The 23,439-nt window shown below is 48.6% G+C and overlaps 1 protein-coding gene across 1 annotated transcript in view; it reads left to right on the top strand.

Moving 5' to 3' along the window:
• The first annotated feature begins 284 nt into the window (after positions 1-284).
• TESC (tescalcin) overlaps positions 285-23,439 on the top strand; it is a 47,643-nt gene continuing 24,488 nt past the window's right edge. The window contains exons 1-2 of the mRNA XM_072802681.1: positions 285-440; positions 23,370-23,439. Coding sequence (XP_072658782.1) covers positions 383-440; positions 23,370-23,439 — 128 coding nt within the window. The 5' untranslated portion in view covers positions 285-382. The remainder of the gene's footprint in view (positions 441-23,369) is intronic.

Below are 23,439 nucleotides of genomic sequence, written 5' to 3'. Positions count from 1 at the left end.
CGCCCACCTACGCCCCAGCTGTGCGGACACCTGCCTCCTTCCAGAGCCGGGAGGGGGGGCGCGGGCGAGCAGGGCGGCCGCCCTGGGGGCGGGGGCGGGGGCGGGGGCGCCCCGGCGGTGGGCCCCGAGGTCCGGCCCCCGCGCCGCGCTGCCGGCCGCGGGGCAGGGCGCTCCCGGATCCCCGCAGTGCGCGAAGCCGGCGCGCGCTAGGACCGCGGGGCGCCGCCCTTGGCCGCTATAAGAGGCCGCGCTCGCGCCCCACGCGGAACCCGCGGCTCCGCCGTCCCCGCGTCCCGACCCGCGTCCCGACCCGCGCCCGCCCGACGCGGCCCCCGCTGCGCAGCCGCCGCCAGCCCGGGGCCCCGCCGCCGCCGCGGGCACCATGGGCGCGGCCCACTCCGCGTCCGAGGAGGTTCGGGAGCTCGTGGGCAAGACCGGCTGTGAGTACCGCGCGGGCCCCCGCCCCCGGCCCCCGCCGCCCCCCGCCGCCCCCCGCCGCGCCGTGTCACCTTGGCCCGCAGCCGGCCCCGTCCGCGCCTCAGTCTCCCTCTCCCGCAAATGGGTCCCCGCCGGCCGCTTGGCGGGCTGCGGCGATGCTGAGTAAGTGTCGGGGAGCCGGCGGGGCTGGGGGCTGCGGCCCCGAGGGACCCCCCCCCCCCGGCAGGCGGCCGGCGTCCGCGGTGGGGGCGCCCCGCTCCGGGCTGGAGTCGCCGCGGCTCTGCGGCCGGAAAGTTTCGAAGTCGGCGGGACCCGGGCGGCCGCCGGTGCTGGGGTGAGCCGGTCCGCGCAGCCGGTGGCCGGGGCCCCGCGACCTTGGCCGCCCCGCGCCCCGCACCCCGCGCCCTGCACCCCGCGCCCCGCCGGGCTGGCCGCGCCGACCGCGGGGGTGCGGGGCAGGGGGGCCGCGGACTGCACCCTGGGCCCGCGCCGTGGGGTGCGGTGAGGAGGCGGGGCCGGCCCGGGGCGAACCGGCGGCCGGAGGGGAGTCCCGCGCGCGCACGGGGCGTCCGGCGGTGTGACCTTGGGCTAGTCACTGCATCTCTCCGTTTCCGCCTCCAGAATGGACGTCCTGCTGGTAGGAGCTCGGAGCTCCATGCGCCGGCGGTGCGAGCTGCGGAAGGTGCTCCCAGGAAGGAGCCGGCCTCCGCCACCTGCTTGGACTTCAGCGCAGCCCACCGGGCCGTGACTGACCACCTGGGGGGGTGGGGGGGTGGGGGGACCGGGACCCAGCCGCGCGTGACCCCTGCTGACCCCAACTCTAAACACCTCTGTCCGGTGAAAATGACAGAAAGCCCCCCAGTACCTGGGGTGGGGGGGGTGGGTTGGTTCCTTGGCTGTACAGACGCACACATCACATGGGGCTGCGTTACATCTTCTCGTGGACAGGCACAGAACTATCCGTGACTGGAGGAAAAAGTGTGTAGTATACACAATGTGTAGGGCATATAACATGCAACACTTTTTAAAAATACTAAGAGCTTATACTTGTGATCTGTTTGCATCAAGAACTCAAACGATCCGCAAGGAAGTAAGAATAGCAAATACTTGCAGATTTGGTGGAAGGGACCGAGAGGGGGTGAGCTCTTCACAGTAAATTTTTTACATTTTCATTTTGAATCCTGTGTAAATAGTCTACTTCAGAAAGTTTTAAGTGCACTTCAACCCCACGGCTAACGTGAGAGAGGTGGGATTCCCCTCTTTCTTTCCTGGGTTTCCCCCCGCCCCGGTTTTGTCACCAAGTGACCTCTTGGTGCCTTGTTTTTTTTTTTTTTTTTTTTAATTTTTATTTATTTATGATAGTCACAGAGAGAGAGAGAGAGAGAGAGAGAGGCAGAGACACAGGCAGAGGGAGAAGCAGGCTCCATGCACTGGGAGCCCGATGTGGGATTCGATCCTGGGTTCCAGGATCGCGCCCTAGGCCAAAGGCAGGCGCCAAACCGCTGTGCCACCCAGGGATCCCCTCTTGGTGCCTTGTATTTGGACTGGTGGAAGTTGGGGTTCCTTGTAGCTGGGACATCTGCCAGCATGGTGGCAGCCCCCACGCAGGCACTTGGGGGGAATTCCATCTGGTGGGGAGTGTGACAGGTGATGGGACCGCAGAGCATGCTGGAAGTCATGTCTATTTCCTGGGTCCAGTCTTGTGTGGGCAAGACAGAGCAGAGTGCTCCCCCTGTAGCCTTCCTGCAAGTGGCTGATGCAGCTTCCCTTCTAGTTGCCTGGGATTCCACTTTCATACTCCAAAGGGTGAAGGGAGATGAGGGAGGGGCGCATCAGGAAAGAGGTTGTGAGGTCAGTCTAGAAGGGAGAAGGAATGCCATCAGTTCTTTGAACTTTAGGTGGAAAGATCCCCCTAGTCCTCGGAAAGGGGCTGGCACAGTCTAGGCATTTTAACTCGTTCAGCAAGAATTCATTGATCAAGAGGACTTGGGGACTTAGAGGTGACCCAGAGAGGCTCATGTTCCTGAGGGGGAGACACACAGTGGCATGAGAGTCAGGGGAAGGGTAGGGAAACGTTTCCTTAGGGGAGACCAGGAGGGCTTCTCTGAGGAGGCCAAAATGGAGCAGAAACTCAAATAAAAAGGAACCGTTTACACAAAGATCAGCAAGAAAGTACAGTTTGGGACAGAGGGAATGGCACATGGAAAGGTCCTATGGCAGGAAGACATTGAAGACAAATGATAATTGTAGGAGATGAGGATGCAGCCATAGTCAGGGGGAAGCCGGATTTAAAGGATCTTGCTAGGTATGTGGCTTTGGGCAGGTGTTTAGTAGTATTGGCTACGTTTTTAAACCCATTTGTTTGTCCCCATCACTCCAAACCACGGCTAAGAGTTCAGGCTTGATCCCACTTCTTCCCAGCTACATGACACTCTGAGTGTCAGCGTCCCCATCTGGATCCTCGGGTGGTTCCGTGGATTCGGTGAGATGATGTATATGTGAAGTGCTTAGCTTGGCGTGGGAGTGTCCACTCCCAGGGCCCTGCTCCTACAAGAATCCTTGGGAAGTATTCAGCCCAAGGCCTAGTCAGCCAGGGAACAGGCTGTGCCCACAAGGTTGCTGAGCGGCCCCTGCCTCTTCCAGGACCAGGATGGTCCCTAAATTGAAGAGTCAGTCTGGTCCCTTTCTGAGGACTCCCTCTGGAAATGATGAGCAGGATGAGCACAGGATGGTGACGATGGACATCATTCTTTGAGCACCAGGCTCCGTGCTGAATGCTTTGCCTGCACTCTGGTGGAATCTTCATGATAATCCTCCGTGGAAGATGGCAATATGGCCATTGTACAGATAGGGAAACTGAGGCTCAGAGAGGTAAAGCAACTTGGTTGCAGCCCCACAGATAATAAGTAGAGGAGTAGGGGATCAGAGGATCCCCAAGTCCGTCCCCTGCCAACACCGTGCTTTCTCTGTGTTGGGTTGCCTCTCAGATTTCTAGGAACGCAGAAGAGCTAGAAACAGTCTGCTCGTCTATTTTTCTCACTTCTGGGCCTTTGTACAAGCCATTCCCTCTGCCTGGAGCACTCTTCACTTTACTGTGCATAATTTGGTGTTTACGTAAGGGGATACTTCTGTAAGCACCGGCCAGGTTAAGATCACAAACATTTTCTCTTAACCCTGTCTCCTTATGAAGCCCACGCTCTTCGTCATGCAGGGCTCTGCTTGGCTGTTGCTGCCTTCCAGAAGCCACCCTGGTTACTCCCCATCCAACCTTTTGAGGGTTAATGTGCATCTTTGAGACTCCCAAAGCCCCTGCATTCCCTCCCGTTTATAGCACACACCACACCACTTTAGAACTGTCAGCTTTGTCACCTGCCACCCCCTCGAAACTTGGAGCTTCCCGAGAGCTGGGAGGTGTCTTGTTCACCTTTATATGTGTGCATCCTACTCAGAACAGAAGAGGTTCACGTTGAAGAGTGGAGACCCCAGGGACTATATAACCCGATGAGTATTGCCTGGGGACATGTGTCCAAGAGAACTGTGAATGCCACCCCACCAGCTGGCGTTGGCCATGCCAGCCCTCCTGGCACCATGAGATGCATCCTGTGGGCTTCAGCGCTGAGCCAGCCCCACCAAAAATAGGCCTGAGCACCAGCTTGCCCACGCAGGGCATCTTTCGAGCTGCACACCCACCTCCCCTTGCCTGTGAGTCTCATTGATTTTTTTTTTTTCTTAATGTTTTAAGTCTTCCCAAACATCTTTTCTGAGCCAAGAAAGCTGACTACCTAGATTGTTAAAATTCCCATTAAGCAGCTGGGCTGGCGGGCTGGCCTTTCTGATGCTCCTTCCACAGCAGGAGTGGAGTCGAGCCTGGCATGTGTCCCGAGGTGTGAAGTGGGCCCCCGCCAGGAAGAAAGGCCCCGTTGGGACTCCCTCTCCAGTCTCCTCCCTGTCACCACCTTGAGCTGGCCTGGACTTGGCCATTTCCTGCCTCCCCCATCCATGCCTGCTCCTGGGGCTGGAAAGGAAATAATAAGTGGAGGATTCTGGGAAAGGTGGAGGGTCTATTTTTTTCCTTCAGGCTTCAGAACAGCTCCACAGGCATATCTATATAGATGCCAAGAAGCTGCCAGAAGGAAGAAGCAAAAAAACAATGTCCCAGATCTGGAGTTCAGACCTCTTAATGGTGACAGCGAGTGTTTACCAGGCGCCTGTCATCTGCCAAACGCAGAGCTGAGCTGAGCAGTTTATCCATAGCTGCTCATGCAAGGCCCCCAGGAACACCACGGGTTCCCATTTCTCAGATGAGGATGTGGAAGCTCCGGAGAGCATGCCACTTTGCCCGAGGTCACAGGCTGCTGAGAAGTAAGAGCTGGGATTCCGCTTCTGGTGTGATCCCCAGATTCCCTCACTGGGAAGGGAACCAGAGGCCTGTGTGGCCCATGCCGGCTGGTGGGGGTGGCCCCACGTTTTCCACTGGACTTCTGCCTATAAAATCCTCAGGTGGCCCCAGACCACAGCCTCAGCCTACTCGCCATGTGCCGTATTCCGTCTGGGTACCGGTGTGGACCAGATACCTCCCCAGCCCTCCTGGAGCTCTGGGGCTCAGAGGGGGGGTTGGCAGTGCAGGTGCTCAATTGTGTCTGTGTGGCTCTGGGGAGCGAATCCCCAGGGCTCATCAGGTTCTCAAAACAGTGAAGATGTATTCCATTGTGTGTAAATCGTACTTTAACAAAAAAAAATCATACTTTAACAAGAAAATGATTAAAAACAAGCTTTTAAGGAAGAAATGAAAAACTGCATCTCCTGGGCAGGGAGGAACAAACATGCCTGGGAGGCCTGGGGGAGGGTCGGTGCCCCCAGGTTGAGCTCTCAGGGTAGGCTGGAGAGAAATGATCTGCGGGGTGGGCACAGTGGCCCCAGACCTTTGGGATATCCAGATTACCCCCCTGCCCCCACTCACCTCCCTGGGTGCTCAAAGTGTGGAAATGTGCAGGCTGCTTTGGGAAGTTTTTTTTTTTTTTTTTAAGATTTTATTTATTTATTCATGAGAGAGAGACAGAGAGACAAGGCAGAGGGAGAAGCAGGCTCCATGCAGGGAGCCCGACATGGGACTCGATCCCGGGACTCCAGGATCATGCCCCGGGCTGAAGGCAGGTGCTAAACCGCTGAGCCACCCAGGGATCCCCCTTTGGGAAGCTTTTATAAGGGCCTAATGGCAAGTGAACTTCATTGCTGGGCACCCAGAAGCTTCCCTGCTCTGGCCCATGCTGATATTTTGTCCTCTGACCAGGCCGGGTCATCTCACCATCATAGTGTACTGCTGCCAATTTACAGATGAGGCCCAGATGTGTGAAGGGGCTGCTCGAGGACACTGGGATGCTGAGTGTGGAGACCAAATTCAAAACTGCCTCTCCTATGTGACGTAAACCCCACACAAGGTAGACTGAGACAAAGGGCCTAGATATTTGGGAGAGGCAAAACTGTGTTACCCCACGACCTCATTAATAGGGCCCCCACACTTGTTTACTGAGTTGGAAGAGGGAGAATTGGACCTCGAAGCAGATAGGCTTGGTATCGTGTTCTGGAAAGTTCTAGAATTGTGGGCTGCCCCCAGGGAGCCAAGCCCAGTGGTGGCCGTGAGAGGGAAGTTAGGGGTTCCAGGAGGAAGAGCAGGAAAGTGCAGCCTTCTCTGCTTCCCGGGGTCTTCCTGGGTGGCTCATGTGTGTTTTGGAGGAAGAATTCGTGCTTTCTCTGCGTGAAAGTCCTTGGTAGTCCGCTCCAAGACTTCCCAGCTCCGCGAATGAGTAGTAATCAGATCCCTTACGCGTCTTTCTCATCCTACCCCCACCCCGGCAGGATATTTTTTTGTGAGTTAATGGTCCCCAGAACGCAGCACAGAATGTAATCAATGTTCAGACGCACCGTAGGCCCCAGTCATACAGACAGAAAACCTCGAGTGTCGATAAGATGCTTTTCCTCCCGCGGAGCATTTCAAGTGTTTGCTATCTGAAGCCAAGGGAGCAAGGTGGTTTTGGCTCAGAAGCGTCCACCGCTTTGGGAACATAAGGCAGGGCCCCCTGGTGCCCGTGCTGGTGGCAGCAGGCAAGGTGATTGGGGCAGGGAGGGGGAGGCGGTGCCCGGGCCTGCAAGCCATCCTGTCTCTGTTCCAACTTTATTATTAATTCATAAAGCCGGAAGGTCGAATGGGTGATTTCCACTGGTCCTTAAATACAAGGACAAAAAGGGCCTTTGTTGTCCTAGTGGTGTGACCTTTGTGGATGGGCAGGCTGTCAGAGGTGGGTCTTCTGCTCTCAGCACGGCTCCCTAGGAGGTGAGCAGGTCTGTTCAGGTCTCGGGGATCCGGTGCCTCTGGGCGGGGTGGGCAGGTGGCCAGCAGGAGGCCTCACTACCCGCGTGGCCGAGTCATGGACCACGCGTGATGGAGAGAGAAGGTGGCTAGGCTGGATGACCTCGCTGTGCGCTGAGGCTAGCAGGGATTCCCTTTCTCCTGAGCGCTCCCTCCAGGGTCCCCGGGGTCAACCCGGAGTGAGCACCCAGCACTCAGCAGGCCTCACCCACCTGGTGTTCCCAGGGGCTCTCTTCTCTGGTCCTCACTTGCATTCCCCCAGGACCGAGGCCGGGTCCCATATGGGCACACACTGCCCGCCCCCCTGCCCCCCCAGCCCTGCTGCATGGCCTCTACCAGCAGATAATGAAGGCCTGAATTGTGGCACTGCCTTTTACTGTCCGGGCAGTAACTTTGCGCCCCTCCGTTTTCTCATCTGTCAAGTGGGAATGTGTCACAGCCCTATTGTGAAGAGTAAAGCTCTTGACACATCATAAGTGTTCAATTGTTGTTAGCAAGTACTAATACTTTCGATTAGAAACCTTACAGAAGCTGGCTTTCTCCCTTTTAAGGGCATTCTGTAACTTCACTAATTCTTTCCTTTTTTTTTTTTTTTTTTAAGATTTTATTTATTTATTCAGGGGAGAGAGAGAGAGATGCAGAGACATAGGCAGAGGGAGAGGCAGTCTCCATGCAGGGAGCCTGATGTGGGATTCGATCCCGGGTCTCCAGGATCATGCCCTGGGCTGAAGGCAGGAGCTAAACCACCCAGTCACCCAGGGATCCCGTTTTGTTTTGTTTTTTTGACACGCTGCCACCTTTGACATGCCTGACATTAATCTTTATCTTTCCCTTGTGCTGATGATCAGGGACCTTAACATGCTTTAATTTGTGACACTCTCATATTTTTTCTACATTTTTTAAAACCTATGCATTGGGGGATCCCTGGGTGGCGCAGCGGTTTAGCGCCTGCCTTTGGCCCAGGGCGTGATCCTGGAGACCCGGGATTGAATCCCACGTCGGGCTCCCAGTGCATGGAGCCTGCTTCTCCCTCTGCCTGTGTCTCTGCCTCTCTCTCTCTCTGTGTGTGACTATCATAAATAAATAAAAATTAAAAAAAAACCTATGCATTGGTTTTATTACTGTTTTATGCAGACCCTATTAAATCTTGTAAAAGTTTTTCTGTATAGATTTCAGTTTCTTACGTGATACACCTTTCCATAGATTTTTCAGTGAATCTCCACGAGTTGTCAGCTTTGTCTGAAAATGTCTAGATTTTGCCAACATACTCAGTCGATCATTTGGCTGAGTATAAAATCCTGCATATCTTCTCTCAGCACTTTGATTTTGGTCTCTTGCTGCTGTTGAGAAGTCAGCTTTTTTGTCTGATTGATATTTGTTTGGTAGAGCTCTGCTTTTGTATCTCTTTTAGATTTCTGGGAATTTTTTTTTTTTTTTTTTTTTTTTTTTTTTTACTGCACTGTGTCTAGGTATGGATTTGTCTTATTTATCCTGCCTGGGAATTATTAATGCTGTTTCATTCTAAAGAAGGCTACATCTTATATTATAAATGTATTCTCCACCCCACCCCCACCATCTTTATTTTTTACAGTAATTCCTATTAGAAATAGATGGGGCCATGTCATTCGCTCCTGAATGCCTCTTTACTACCTCTGTTTCATATTTTCTATTGTTTTATTGTTCTTTGTGATCTTCGGAGTCATTTCCATAGGTCTGTCTTCCAATTCACTAATTCTTTATTTAGCTATTATAATCTTGCTGCCCTTTAGGTTTTTAAATTTCAATGACTTTTATTTTTTAAAGATTTATTTATTTTAGAAAGAGCAAGTGAGTGTGGGGAGGGACAGAAGGAGAGGCAGAGAGAGAGATAAAGAGAGAGAGTCTTATGCAGACTCCACACTGAGTGCAGAGCCTGACATGGTGTTCGATATCCTGACCTGAACCAAAACCAAGAGTTGGAGACTTAACCAACTGTACCACCCAGGCGCCCTCACCCCCCTGGTAACTTTGAAAAAACACTTTATAAGTTCTATGTGGTTTTTGGATTCACTGCTTTTGTCATATACTATTGTTCTTTCATTATTTGTAATAATTTAACCCTTACTGTATAGTCTCTTCTGTTTCACTCTCTTGGAGTGCCATTCCTTTTTAAAATTAAAAAAAAAAAAAAAAACTTCAAAAAATTAAAAAAAAAAAATTTAAAATTCTACCCCCAACATGAAGCTCAAACTCATGACCCCGAGATCAGGAGTCAAATGCTCTACTGACTCAGCCAGCCAAGTGCCCTCCAATTTTTTTATTTAAACAAAGTTTATTTAAATATAGTTGACCTACACTGTTAGTTTCAGATATGCAACATAGTGATTTGCCAATTTGGTATATTACTCAATGCTCATCAGGATAAGTGTTGTCACCATTTTTCACCATCCAGGGTTACTACAGTATTGTCTCTATTCCCCATGCTGTACCTTTCATCTCTGTGACTTTTCTGTAACTGGAGGTTTGTCCCTCTTAGTCTCCTTCACTCATTTCAGCCATCCCTCCTCACACACCTCGCTAGTAACCACCAGTTCTTGGTATTTAAGAGTCTATTTGTTTTCTCATTTGTTTTACAGATACCATGTATAAGTGAAATCATATGCTATTTGTCTGATTACTTTCTCTGGCTTATTTCACTTAGCATAATACCCTCTAGGGTATTGTCACAAATGGCAAGATTTCATTCTTTTTATTGGCTGAGTAATATTCCTGTGTGTGTGTGTGTGTGTGTGTGTGTGTATCTGTGTGTGTGCACATCTTTATCTTTTCATCTATGAGTGGACACTGATATGGTTGCTACCATATCTTGGCCAAGGTATATAATACTACAATGAACATAGAGGTGTGTGTATCTTCAAATTAGTGTTTTCATTTTCTCTGGGTAAAGTAACCAGTAGTGGAATTACTAGATCATGTGGTATCCCTCTTTAAAAATTTTTTTGAGGAACCTCTACTGTTTTCCTTGGCTGCACCAGTTTACATTCTCACCAGCAGTACACTAGGGTTCCCTTTTCTCCAAGTCCTCGCCAACACTTGTTATTTGCCTTTTTGATATTAGCCATTCTGACTGGTGTGAAGTGATGTTGTGGTTTTGATTTGGACTTCCCTGATGATCAGTGATGTTGACCATCTTTTTGTGTGTCTGTCAGGCATCTGTTTTCTTTGGGGAAAAAATGTCTATTCAGGTACTCTGCCCATTTTTTAATAGGCTTATTTGGAGTTTTTTGGTGGTGTAGGAATTATATATTTTGGATATTAACCCCTTATTGGATATATCTTTTGCAAATACCTTCTCCCATTCAGTAGGTTGACTTTTTGTTCTGTTGATGGTTTCTTTTGCTGTGCGGAAACTTTTTTATTTTTGTGTAGTCCCATTTGTTTATTTTTGCTTTTCTTTCTTTGGCCTGAGAAGACATCCATAAATATGTTACTAAGCTTGATGTTCAAGATATGACTGCCTACCTTTTCTTTTAAGAGTTTTATGATTCCAGGTCTCACATTTAGGTCTTTATTTCAAGCTTATTTTTATGTATGGTGTAAGAAAGTGGTCCCGTTTTCTCTTTTTGCATGTAGCTGAGTGTTCCCAACACTTATTAAAAAGACTGTTCCCCATTTTGTATTCTTGCCTCTTTTGTCATAGATAAATTGACCATGAACATGGATTTATTTCTGGGCTCTCTATCCTGTTGCATTGGCCTATGTGGTTTTGTGCCAGTATTATACTGTTTTGATTATTATAGCTTTGTAATATATTTTGACATTTGAGACTCTGATACCTCCAGCTTTGTTCATCTTACTCAAGATTGCTTTGACTATTCAGGGTCTTCTGTGGCTCCATACAAATTTTAGGCTGATTTGTTCTGGTTCTGTGAAAAATGCTATTTCCATTTTTATAGGCAGTGCATTGGATCTGTAGGTTGTTTTGGGTAGTATGAACATTTTAACAATAGTTTTCCAATCCATGAGTATGGTATATCTTTCCATTGGCGTCATCTTCAGTTTCTTTCATCAATGTCTTATAGTTTTCAGAGTACAGGTCTTTCAGCTTGGTTAAATTTATTCTTTTTGGTGCAATTGTAAATGGGATTGTTTTATTAATTTCTTTATCTGCTGCTTCATTATTAGTATATAGAAAGGCAACAGATTTCTGAATATATTGTGTTCTATAACTTTACTGAATTAAATTATTCTAATAGCTTTTTGGTGGACTATTTAGGGTTTTCTATATATAGTGTCATGTCATCTGCAAATAGTGATAACTTTATTTCTTCCTTACCAATTTGAATGCCTTTTATTTCTAGTCTGATTGCTGCAGCTAGGACTTCCAGTACTACATTGAATAAAAGCAATGAGAGAGGACAACCTTGTGGTGTTCTGATATTAGAGGAAAAATTCTTCAGCATTGAATATGTTGTTAGCTATAGGTTTTTCATATATAGACTTTATTATATTCAGGTATATTCCCTCTAAATCTACTTTGTTGAGTGTTTTAATCATGAATGGATATTGTATGTTGTTAGATGCTTTTTCTGCATCTATCTATATGATCATATGGTTTTTATCTTTTCTCTTGTTAGTGTGATGTATCACTTTGATTACTTCACGAATATTGAAACAGCCTTGCATCCCTGGAATAAATCCAGTCAATCATGATGGTGTTAACAAATTCAAAACAAAGCAGGTGTCATTCCTTTTGTTAATTGTGTCTGCTAATACATCCATTATGGTAGTTCATTTGCTAGTATGGTTTGAGTTTTGATTATGAGCTCACGTTTGACAAAGCTATCTCCTCTGGTTTTCACATCTTTCTGGAACTATCTTCAACTCCAGATTTATGCCGAGGCCAAACCAAGTGGAGAAAGGCTTACCTAAAGTACCTCTCCCATGAGAGTCCCTGGGTTATAGAAGTACCTCACACAGTACTTTGCAGTTATTATGCTAAGTCCCTTAGAGCTGTCACTGGTCTAGAAGCACTTTTTACATTAATTAATCAATTTGGCTTTTCTGTACCATGGACGTTTGGGTTTTTCACCTGTGCATGGCATAGGCCTGCTGTTTTGATTCATCATAGAGGCTTACCCCTTTCTTCTATGCCCAGCCACCTCCTTAGCAGAGTCCAGTTCCTTGTTGATTCTTGAGACAGTAGGGAATATTTTTTCTAGCCTATCTTATATGGGGAAGCAGCCTTTTCCGCTTCAGCTTTTTTTTTTTTTTCCCAAGTAGGCTCCATACCCAGTATGAAGCCCAACACGGGCCTTGAACTCACAACTGTGAGGTGGAGAGTCAGACACACAACTGACTAAGCCACCCAGGCGCCCCTCTGCTTCAGCTTTTAATAGGAGTCTCACTTCTAGCTTACATAGAACCAAGGCCACATCTGTCACTCAGCAGGCTGGAAGCTTCCCATCCTTAGCTGTTAGAGCCTTTGCTAAGTCTGGGTCACCTCAGCAGTGTCTGGCACTCCCAGGTCTGCAGCTCATATCAGCAAATGACTTAATCTCTCTGAGACTCGGGTTTATCTGTAAAGGGAATGTGATGAGCACCCTCCGAGGCAGGCCCTGAGATGTGGACAAAATAAGATGATGTGTGCCAAGCCTTGGGCTTAGCTCCTGCCTCTGAGGAAATGCATCCACGTGGCCGGTGGTACTGCTGCTATAAGGCAAATGGCAAAGAACAGAGCAGGGCTGTGGGAAGGGGAGCATAGATGAGCAAAGCACAGACTGTGTGATTTTGAGGGTGCTGCCTACCCACTCTGACAGTGTTCCAAGTTGTCTCATTGCTCATGAGAGGAGGATGTTTTCTAAAGTCAAGTCACTTTGTTCTGCCTCAGCTTCTGCTCCAGCCCTGAGAACTGGAGGATTCATTGCATGTGGAAAAAACCTGCAGAGATCCTCATGAGCCCCTTGCTACCTGACCTTTTAAAAAAGTATTTATTTATTCACGAGAGAGACATAGGCAGAGGGAGAAGCTCCCACAGGGAGCTTGATGAGGGACTCGATCCCAGGACCCTGGGATCACACCCTGAGCCAAAGGCAGATGCTCAACCACTGAACCACCCAGGCATCCCCATACTTGACCTTAAAATAAGCACCATCCTCATAGTGGCAGGGCCTGGGTGGCTTCTACCAGGAATTTCCTGGCTCTTGCACCTACAAGTGGGGCTAAAGTGTACATGTAAAGGGTTGGAAGGTGCTGGATAAAAAGCATCGCTTAACCTTCTTGTTGCTACTTCTGCTTTGGAGACTAGAACTGCCTTGGATAGTTTCCTTCTCAAGGCCAAGTGTACCCAAGTGTATCTTTGGTTTATTTAAAAATCCCAGCAGCGAGGCGTGGTCTGTGAGGTGTACACACAGCACGTGGCGCAGGTGCAGGAGGGAAGAAGGGCGTCTGCACCACGGAGCATCTTCAGTGATGGGCCAAGGGTGGCGCCTGAGGGCGGGTCCCTTCCAGGCCACGGAAGCCAGCCCTCGATGCTCCCTCCGTGCTCCCCATTCCCCCCCCCCCCCCCCCCGCCCCCAGGCCCAGGATTAGTCACTGCTTTGGCTGTAGCTCCGGGCAGCATGCAAGTTGCCTCTTCCCTCCAAAGCCCTGAGCCAGAGCTGGTGGAAGAGAGATGAGTGGGTAGGTACCACAAGCTTATTACTTTAGGGTCATCGTGGCAGCTCTTGTGGCAACCCTGGTGCCTCAGCTTCTCTTGCCCAGTGCAAAATGTACGTGATTTTTAAAAATTATTTAATTAGAGAAAAATTCACATGGCCTATAATTGACCATCTTCACCATTTTCTCCCCCCCCCCTTTTTTTTAAAGATTTTTTTTTTTAATTCACTTCACAGAGAACACAGCAAAGGGAGTGGCAGGTAGAGGGAGAGGGAGAAGCAGACTCCCCACTGAGCAGGGAGCCCAACACGGGGCTGGATCCCAGGACCCTGAGATCATGACCTGAGCTGAAGGCAGCTGCTTAACTGGCTGAGCCACGCAGGCGCCCCATCTTCACCATTTTCGAGCGTACAGTTCGTTGGCATGAAGTGCATCCACAGTGTTGTGCAGCCCTCACTGGGATCGAGTTCCAGGACATCAACACCCCAGAAAGCAACATCATGCCCGTCAGCCACTCCTGAACGCCCCCCGCCCCCGCCAGCTGCTGGCAACCGCAAACCGACTTTCCGTCCCTCTGGATGGACTCACGTGGTGTAAATGGCAGCACACAGCAGTGGCCTTGCACGTCTGGCTTCTTCCACGTGGCATCACGTTTTCAGGGCCATCCATGTTGTAGCAGGTGTCCATGCGGCCTCCCTGCCTGTGGCAGAGTAACCTTCTGTTGTGTAGAGCTGCCCTATGTTGTTTATCTGCCCACCGGTTGGTGGCCACTTGGGTGTTCCTACCTTTTGGCCATTGTGCATTGTGTGTATTCGATTTTGATTGTTTCCCAGGGTGGGAACAGCCTCACGAGGGTGGTGCTATTATTATCTCCGTGATATGGAGGAGGCGGTGGCGGCAGCAGCCTCACCGAGACAGTTAAGTAGGACGTGAAGCTGGGGACTGAGCCAGCAGCTCTTGGCAGCGAGCGTGTGCCCACCTTTCTGTCTGACCCGGCTCCCCGCTGCGTGCCGCGACTTTGGCCGACCGTGCTTGGCTGGGGTCCTGGCCAGCCTGTCAGGACATGGCAAGCAGGAGGGCTTTGGGGGCCCCGGGAGCCGCTGACGTGAGACCTTCCCAGGGATGCCGCTTGGTGTCCTGGGGCAGGGTGGCTCCTGGGGAGCCCCTGGAGAGAGCAGGAGCAGACTTTCAGCAGCCCTTGCTCCTTGCAACTGCATTGGAGCACAACCCCTCCCGCCCGGACTGCCCCCCCACCCCCAGCCTCTCAGTCAGTTCCTGCATCCTGGTCCCTTGCACCTACCACTCTGTTCTGTCACCAGGCACATGGGATCTTGCTGTCCTTTGCCTTAGCATCCCACACAAACTCAACTCCAGGTGAAGGCTAAATGCTTTAGCTCAATGCCTGTGACCGCCGCCCCCTGCCCCCTGGCTCCCCTGTCCTTCGTCTGCCTTCCTCCTTGGTGAAGAACCCGAGGCTTCCTGAGCTCTTCCACTCTGCCCCTGCCAGCCCTGCCCGCCCCGGCCTCGCCCTCAGCCTGCAGGATCCCGTAGGGCACTGCCTCCCCTCCCGCCCCATCCCTGTGGACTAGAAGCCCCACTCCAACTCTAGTGCCCCTTGGCAAGCTGACGCCACGTTTATTATCCTGGATCCCAGCGGGGCGATGCTTGTTTCCAGTAGATGAGGGCTCTGCCTTTTGGGTCGCCCCCCCCCTCAGCCCCCAGCATCTAGCAGGTGCCAAGCAAAGTGGAGGTGCTCAGTAAACGTCTGTTAATGAGTGATGAGGCCTCTGTCAGAGGGTCGAGTGTGGGGGAGTCTGTCCCCTGAGAGCCAGCATGGATTCAGGAGGGGGCAGGTGATATGTTTTGCATCCTTTGCCACCAGACTTGGGCCCCTAGAAATAAAGACTCTAGTAGTCCTGACTACCCCATAATGGATGTGGTGAAGTCTGATGTTGCATTTCTTCTCGAGTCAGATGAAGGAGGCCGGGCCTCGTGGGGGGATTTCATGCCCCTTTCTCTGCTCTCCTGTCTCCTGCCTTCTCCTTGGGGATTGTCTCTGACCTCCTGGTGTGTGTGACCCTCCTCCTGCCTGGTGACCCCTTAGCACAGCGAGACTATAAGATGGCCCCACCGCCGACCCATGAGACCAGGACCAGGCAGAGACCCCATGACATCACTCCTCATCCTTCCTATCCCAAATCCTGGTAACCCCTTCATCTATTTTCTGTGGCGAGATTTGCCTATTCTGGACATTTCCTACACATGGAATCCTACAATGCCGTGACCCTCACCTGGCTCATTTCTTTTTTTTTTTTTTTTTTTAATTTTTATTTATTTATGATAGTCACAGAGAGAGAGAGAGAGAGAGAGAGAGAGGCAGAGACATAGGCAGAGGGAGAAGCAGGCTCCATGCACTGGGAGCCCGATGTGGGATTCGATCCCGGGTCTCCAGGATCGTGCCCTGGGCCAAAGGCAAGCGCTAAACCGCTGCGCCACCCAGGGATCCCACCTGGCTCATTTCTTTAGCATTATGTGTTCGAGGCTCATCCACCTTGGAGCATGCATCTGTGCCTCATTCTGTTTATGACCGAATCCTATTCCACTGGATGGACAGACCACATTTGGTTTATCCGTTCATCCGTTGGACATTTGGGTTCCCTTTTGGCCCTTGTGAATAGTACTGCTGTGAACATTTGTGTACAGGTTTTTGTGTGGATATATGTTTTCATTTCTCTTGGGTAGGTAACCGAGAGTAGGATTTCTGGGCTGTATGGTGAATCTAGGCTGCATTTATTGAGAAACCACACAACTGTGTCCCCCAGTGGCTATACCCTATTACACTCCCATCAGCAGTGTACAAGGGTTCTGGTTTCTCCACATCGCCGCCAGCACTTCTTAATGTTCTATTTTTCATTTTGGCCATCAAAGTTAAAATTTAAGATTATACAAGTGATCCCTGTTAATTACAGAAAATTTAAGGGACAGATAACCAAAAATAAGAGACAAAGAGGAGAATATCCTATCATTCCACCACCTGGATGCAGTGTACTATTTTGTTTTGTAGCTTTCCCTACTTTCTCCTGTACATGGCATTATGAGCTGTGTATATATATATATGAGATCTTGTGGCCTGTTGATTTTCCCCTGTAGTGATATCCCATGAATTTTTAAAAATATTTATTTATTCATGAGACACAGAGAGAGAGGCAGAGACACAGGCAGAGGGAGAAGCAGGCTCCATGCAGGGAGCCCAATGTGGGACTCGATCCCAGGACTCCAGGATCATGCCCTGGACTGAAGGCAGGCACTCAACCACTGAGCCACCCCGGCGTCCCAGTTTTTCTATGCTCCAAATATTTTGTTTTATACATATATATTTTTAAAGTAAACCCAGTGTGGAGCCTAATGCTGGGCTCAAACTCACGACCCTGAGATCAACACCTGAGCTGAGATCGGGAGTCAGATCCTTAACCAACCAAGCCACCCAGGTGCCCCTCTCAATATTTAAAAAAAATACTTTTTAAGGCTGTGTAGTCTTGTCTTTGAGAAGCACCAGGATTTATTTCAACCAGTTTCCTGTGGCTCATTGTTTCCCCAGGTGTTTACTGTTTTTAAAACAGGCAATGATGATTACTCTGGTCTGTTTATCTCTGTACACTTGTCTGAGTTTCTCAGCATTTGGTCCTAGGGGATCAAGTTGCTGGTTGTAAGCACATATACCAGCTCTGTCCAGTACAAATATAATGCTAGGTATAATGGAATTTTTTTAGAAGCTATAAATGTAATATAATTCTACATTTTCTAGTGGCCATATTAGAAAAAAGAAACAGATGAAGTTAATTTTACTTAACCTGTTATGTCTAAAATATTTAAGTGTATGACTAATATCAAAATTATTGAGACAGTTTACATTCTTTTTTATTCTAAGTCTTTGGAAGCTCCTGTGTATTTTACATCTCCCTGGACTCACCACCTTGCAAGAGCTTAGCAGCCACATGTGGCTGGTGACTTGCAGGTATATACTTTCTTGTTTAAGGCTTTTGAAACAAAGTGACAGGTCACCCCTCTACACACACACACACACACACACACACACACACACACACACAGATTGGGCCAGTTAAACTCCCACTGGCCCCAGAAGGGTATGAAATCAACCCTCAGGTTGAAATCTAAAACCAAAGATAACGAGGTCAACGTGCCGTGTACCCAAGTGGCTCTGTCTCTTGTCTCCATGGCAACTGTGACCTCCTAGGGACCCAGAGAAAGTGCTGAGCAAGGAACAGGGAAACTAGAAGAGCTTTCATCCTGGGAATCCCCGAGGGGACCCTTGCACAGGTATAGCAGGTGCCCACAGGACAGATTCTCTGGGGGACCCCTGGACCTGAGGATGCATGAGGTCTTTGAAAGTCAGTTCATGAGGCCTCAGACGTTCTTCCTCCAGTTACTGAAGCTGAGGAGCTGTACCTAAGTTGAGCCCCGAGCTCTTGGCTCCAGGGATTTGGATACTAAAGACCAGGGACCAGAGGTGGGAGATTTCTTTCCTAATCCCTCAGCTTTCAATCAGGCACGACAGGAAGGGTGGTGTTCTCATGTGTGCGTACATGCACTTTGGATGCAATTAGCTGGAAACTTCATTAGAGAAACGTAGTTGGTGATGACTTCTGGTTAATACACCTCCTCTTATCTGTGTGATCTCGGGCAAGTCTCAGTGTTCCCATCTCTATAATGGGGATAAAACCCATAGTGACCCAGTAGGATTGATGAAAAGGTTATGTGAGCCAAGGCTTACAGGAGTACGGCTGAGCACAGTGCCCTGGACACAGTAAATGCTCAATTAAGTCGCCTGTTGTAGTTCTCATGATTATGAAGTGCAATTCATTTTTTAAGTGGCTCTATAGAGCTTTAACTCACATACCATACATTTCACCCATTTAAAGTGTACTCAGTAGTTTTTAATATAATCACAGAGTTGTGTAACCATCACCACAATCTAACTTTGGAACATTTTCATCCCCTGCCTCCCCAAAAGGAGCTCAGTACCTATTAGCATGACTCCTCATTCTTCCCCAGCCTCAGGCAAGCACTAGTCTGCTTTGGATTTGCCTATCTGAGCATCTTCTATAAATGGAATCATGTGATGTGTGGCCTTTGTGACTGGCCTCTTTAGACTCACTTTTAAGGTAACTCATCTGTAATAGAAGTTGTTTAGGAGCGCATGTTTGGCTATAATTTCTGATAGTTATTTTCCATCAGATCAGTATATTCATTTTTTAAATCTGCAGTTGAGAGATGCCTGGGTGGTTCGGTTTGTTAAGCAGCTGCCTTCGGCTCAGGTCATGATGGGGTCCTGGGATGAAGCCCCACGTTGGGCTCCCTGCTGAGGGAGCTTCTTTCTCTCCCTCTGCCTGCTGCTTCCCTTGTTCATGCGCTCTTGCTTTCTCTCTCTCTCTGTCAAATGGATAAATCTTTAAAAAATAATATTAATAATATTAAAAATAATATTAATATTAAAAATTATATTAATCTGTGGTTGAGATCTGGGAGCTGCCTTTGAGGCAGCGTGGGGCGTAAGTAAACAAATGAACAAACAAAACTGCACACGTTCTGCCAGACAAATTTTTTTTTTAAGATTTTATTTATTTATTCATGAGAGACGGGGGTAGGGGAGTGGGGCAGGGCAGAGACACAAGCAGAGGGAGAAGCAGCTCCATCCAGGGAGCCTGATGTGGGACTCGATCCTGGGACTCCAGGATCATGCCCTGAGCAAAAGGAAGGTGCTAAACTGCTGAGCCACCCAAGGATCCCCTCTGCCAGACAAATTGAACCTAAATCCTGGGTCTGCCTTTCAAGTTCAGTGACTTTCAGCAAGTTAACCTATCCCTTCAGATCTTCAGTTTGTTCTTCTGTAAAATGGGAGAGTCTCTCCATTCTAGGATCTCGAAAAGGATTAAATAGGAACATGGGCACGCAGAACATGGTACTCCGCCGACAGATGGCTCATTAATGGGGTTTTCGAGATCCCTGGGCTGTCCCATTTGGGACCATATTGTGTGCTTAAAATGTTTATTATGTGACTAATAAATACGCATTGTGTGTTAGAGAAAATCGGAAAATATAGATGAATCAAAGCAAAACAAACTCTTTAATCCTGCTACCACGAGAGACAATTGCTATTATTTGGGGAAAATAAGTCCAGATTTTCTTTCATTACTTACATGCATTTGTACACATCTACACATTTTCCCCAGCATGAGGTCATGCTGTTTTTATAGCAAGCTGTGGTGGTTTTGTTTTAAATAGGCTCCACACCCAATGTGGGGCTTGAACTTACAACCCCAAGATTAAGAGTCATGTGCTCTGTCAACTAAGCCAGCCAGGGGCTCCTGTAGCAAGCCATTTTTAAACAACATTATAGGTGGAATGTATGTGCATGTCAGATACATAACTATTCATTTTTCAAAAGCAGCAGGCTTTTTTAAATTGGCTGAGCATACCATAAAATATTTGACCAACCTGCTTTTTGGTGAGCACTTAGGTTGCATCTAGTTTTTAAGCTGGTAAGAATACGGAGGTGGGACACCTGACAAGCTTAGTTGGTAGAGTGTGCAACTCTTGATCTCGGGGTTGTAAGTTTAAGCCCCACATCGGGCATAGAGATTACTTAAAGATAAAATCTAAAAGACTATAAAGGTGAACATGTTTATATATTCATGTTTTGTTCTCATTGGATTTATTTTTTTAGAACAAATTTTTGCCAAGTAGAATTTTTTTTAAGATTTTATTCATTTATTCATGAGAGACAGAGAGAGAGGCAGAGACCTACACAGAGGGAGAAGCAGGCTCCATGCAGGGAGCCTGATGTGGGCCTCGATCCCCAAACTCCAGGATCACGCCCTGAGCTCAGATGCTCAACTGCTGAGCCACCCAGATGCCCCTCTTGCCAAGTAGAATTACTGACTTTTTCATGTAAACCTTTTATTGTGTGTGATACCATGTACTGAAAAGTATATCATCTACGAGAATATAGTTCATAAACTTGCTTAGAACATGTGTGTATAACCTGCACTAGGATCAGAAATAGAATATTCCCAGTACTCATGCCCCATTCAAATTGCTACTCTCCTCTCAGCGGCAACCACTATTCTGACTTCCTTTTTTAAACATTAAGAGAGGGGCACCTGGGTGGCTCAGTCAGTTAAGCATCCGACTCTTGATTTTGGCTCAGGTCATGATCTCAGGGTCGTGAGATGGAGCCCCACGTCATACTCCCACTGGACAGTGGAGCCTGCTTAAGATTCTCTTTCTCCTCCTTCCTCTGCTCACCTCTTAAAAAATAAAAAGAAAACTACGATAATATCATCATTATTATCAGAGAAGTTTTAGGGGAAAATTCAGGGGAAATTATAGTTTTCTCGTATATCCACCCCCACACACATGCATGGCCTCTGCTGTTATCAATACCCTCCCCCAAGTGCTATGTTAGATATAGTTGATGAACCTACATGACATGTCATTATTGCCCAAAGTCCATAGTGTACCTTCAGGTTCACTCTTGGTGTTGTGCATTCTGTGAGTTTGGGCCTATGTATAGTGATGTGCCCCCATCACGATGGGGCCCTACAGAATCCTTTCACTGCTCTAAGCCCTCCTGCTCTACTTATTCAGCCCTCACCTCCACAACCTCTGACAGAGATGCAGAAACTGACCCTTGGAAAGGTTGGATAACCGCTAGGGGTGATGACTACTTTTCATGTCTTTGTAGTTTTGCCTTTTCCAGAATGTCAGAGAACTGGAATCGTCCAGAATGTAGCCTTTCTATCCTGACTTCTAACACTGTAGATGACTTTTGCCTGTTCTTGAACTTTATTTGAATGGAATCCTAAAGTATGTGCTCTTTCATGTCTGACTTCTTTTGCTTGTTTTTATGGTTCTTTGTTTTTTAAGACTTTTAATTTTTTAAGGTAATCTCCACCCAGTGTGGAACTCAAACTCAGAACCCCGAGATCAAGAGTTGCACACTCCACAAGCTAAGGCAGCCAGATGCCCATTTTTGTGTATTTAAAGCTCACCCGAGTTTACAACACATACTGTTGGTTCACATTCAGTGTTGTGTACTATTCTATTGCTTGACTAGACCACACTGGAACACTCTTTTTCTGTCCTGCCATTGCTTAGCATTTGGATAGCTTCCAGTTTAGGGGCTGTTGAAACTGTACTGCCATGAACCTCCTTCTGCACATTTTCTCATAAGCACGAGCATGCATTTCTGTTGGATATGTACCCAAGAGTGGAATTGCTAGGTCATTGAGTCTACAAATGTCTTTGCTGATATACATGTGATATAAATGGCTGTATCCTCCTCCAGAAAAGTAGTCATCACCCCTAGCGGTTATCCAACCTTTCCAAGGGTCAGTTTCTGCATCTATAATAGGGATACAGACCTGTCCCGGGTGTCATAGGGAAGAGATGAGCCTGTGTGTGGAGCCGTGCATCTGGCATTCCAAGCCCTCTGGACCAGTTGGCGGTCATGAGTATTTTCTCACCAATAATGGCTTTGAGGGAGGCTGGAGAATCTGAGCTGCAGATTCTTGAAGAGATGTGACCTGACTCTGAGACAAAAAAAAAAAAAAAAAAATTGGTGGTGGTGGGAGGTGCTGGGTGGCTCAGTTGGTAGGGCATGTGACTCTTGACCTTGGGGTTATAAGTTGGAGTCCCAGGTTGGGGATAGAGATGACTTTTAAAAATTCTGAAAAAAAAAAAAAACCCCACAGGAAATGAGATGATCAGCTGGTTCCAAAAATTAGCTGCCTCTGCAACAGGAGGAGAAAAGATGTTTAATGCATGGGAACTGCTGGGAGGAGGGGGGGTGGTGGGAGCTGGCTTGGTAGCCCAGAGCCTGTTTGGCAAGTTCTACCTAAACTATATGTAGTCCCCGGGGACCAGGTGTGAAGACCTTGCACACCAGGATATATGGTCAGACAGGAGATACTGAGTAGTGGTTGAGGGCAGGCTTGGGAGATGGATCCAAGCTCCGCCCATTACTGGTTGTGTTGTTGAAAGTGGTCTGACCTGCATTTTTCAAGTCATGAGACAGGAGAGTATCTACTCCCCTACAGGGTTGTATTGAGGATGAAGTGAGAAGACATAGGTCAGTGTTTCATACTGTGCCTTTCATAAACTAAGCCCTGGTGTGGCCAGAACCATTATGAATATGGGAACGCACAAGGACAGTTTCCTCTGTGGAAAAAACCTGGCCCACCGGCCCTGAAATGGTAATTAAGAAAAACTCTCATACTTAGGTTTTCTTAAACTATTGGGGAGATCTACATATATCATCCATAGCACGATGATCAAAAAATCCCATTTCTTTTCCTTCCAGTCTCCTTGCTGTACCAGATTCTCCTTCTGTGTCTCACCACGTGTCTCCCAAAAAATCCCTTCCAGCCTGAACCACTTTTCCCTCCCATACTCCTCTGTCTCGCAATATGTGACTGGGCATACGAAGTCCCTTGCTCAGCTAGGAGAACACCTGTCTTCAGGAGCAGGAGGGGAGGAAGTCAGGCTGGGGAAGGGGAAGATGACCTGGCTCATGTCTATGCCGTCCCAGGAGCTGCCGTTAGTAGTACAAGTTGTATTGTCAAGGGGACAGAATTAATAACCTCAGAGGTGCATCGTCAGGAAGGATGGGAAACGCTTTGTTGGAGTCTTCATCCAGTGGTGCTCAGGTGGGGGATGCAGGAGAATGATGGAATGGGAGGGTGGGGATGAGGCAGGGGAAGGTCACCAGCCTCCTGCTGGTAGCTCCTGAGTTGGTTCAGTGGTCACTAACATCTTCTGTCTGTCTCTCCCCATTCCCCCCTCTCCTCTCTCCTCCTTCCCATCTCCTCTCTCCCCCTTCCCATCTCCTCTCTCCCCTGCTTCTCAGTCTCGTCAGACCAGATCGAGCAGCTCCACCGGAGGTTTAAGCAGCTGAGTGGAGACCAACCCACCATTCG

The sequence above is a fragment of the Canis lupus genome, chromosome 27, assembly GCF_048164855.1.
Source record: "Canis lupus baileyi chromosome 27, mCanLup2.hap1, whole genome shotgun sequence".
In the NCBI taxonomy this organism is placed as follows: domain Eukaryota; kingdom Metazoa; phylum Chordata; class Mammalia; order Carnivora; family Canidae; genus Canis; species Canis lupus.
This window is presented reverse-complemented; position numbering and strand designations above follow the sequence as displayed.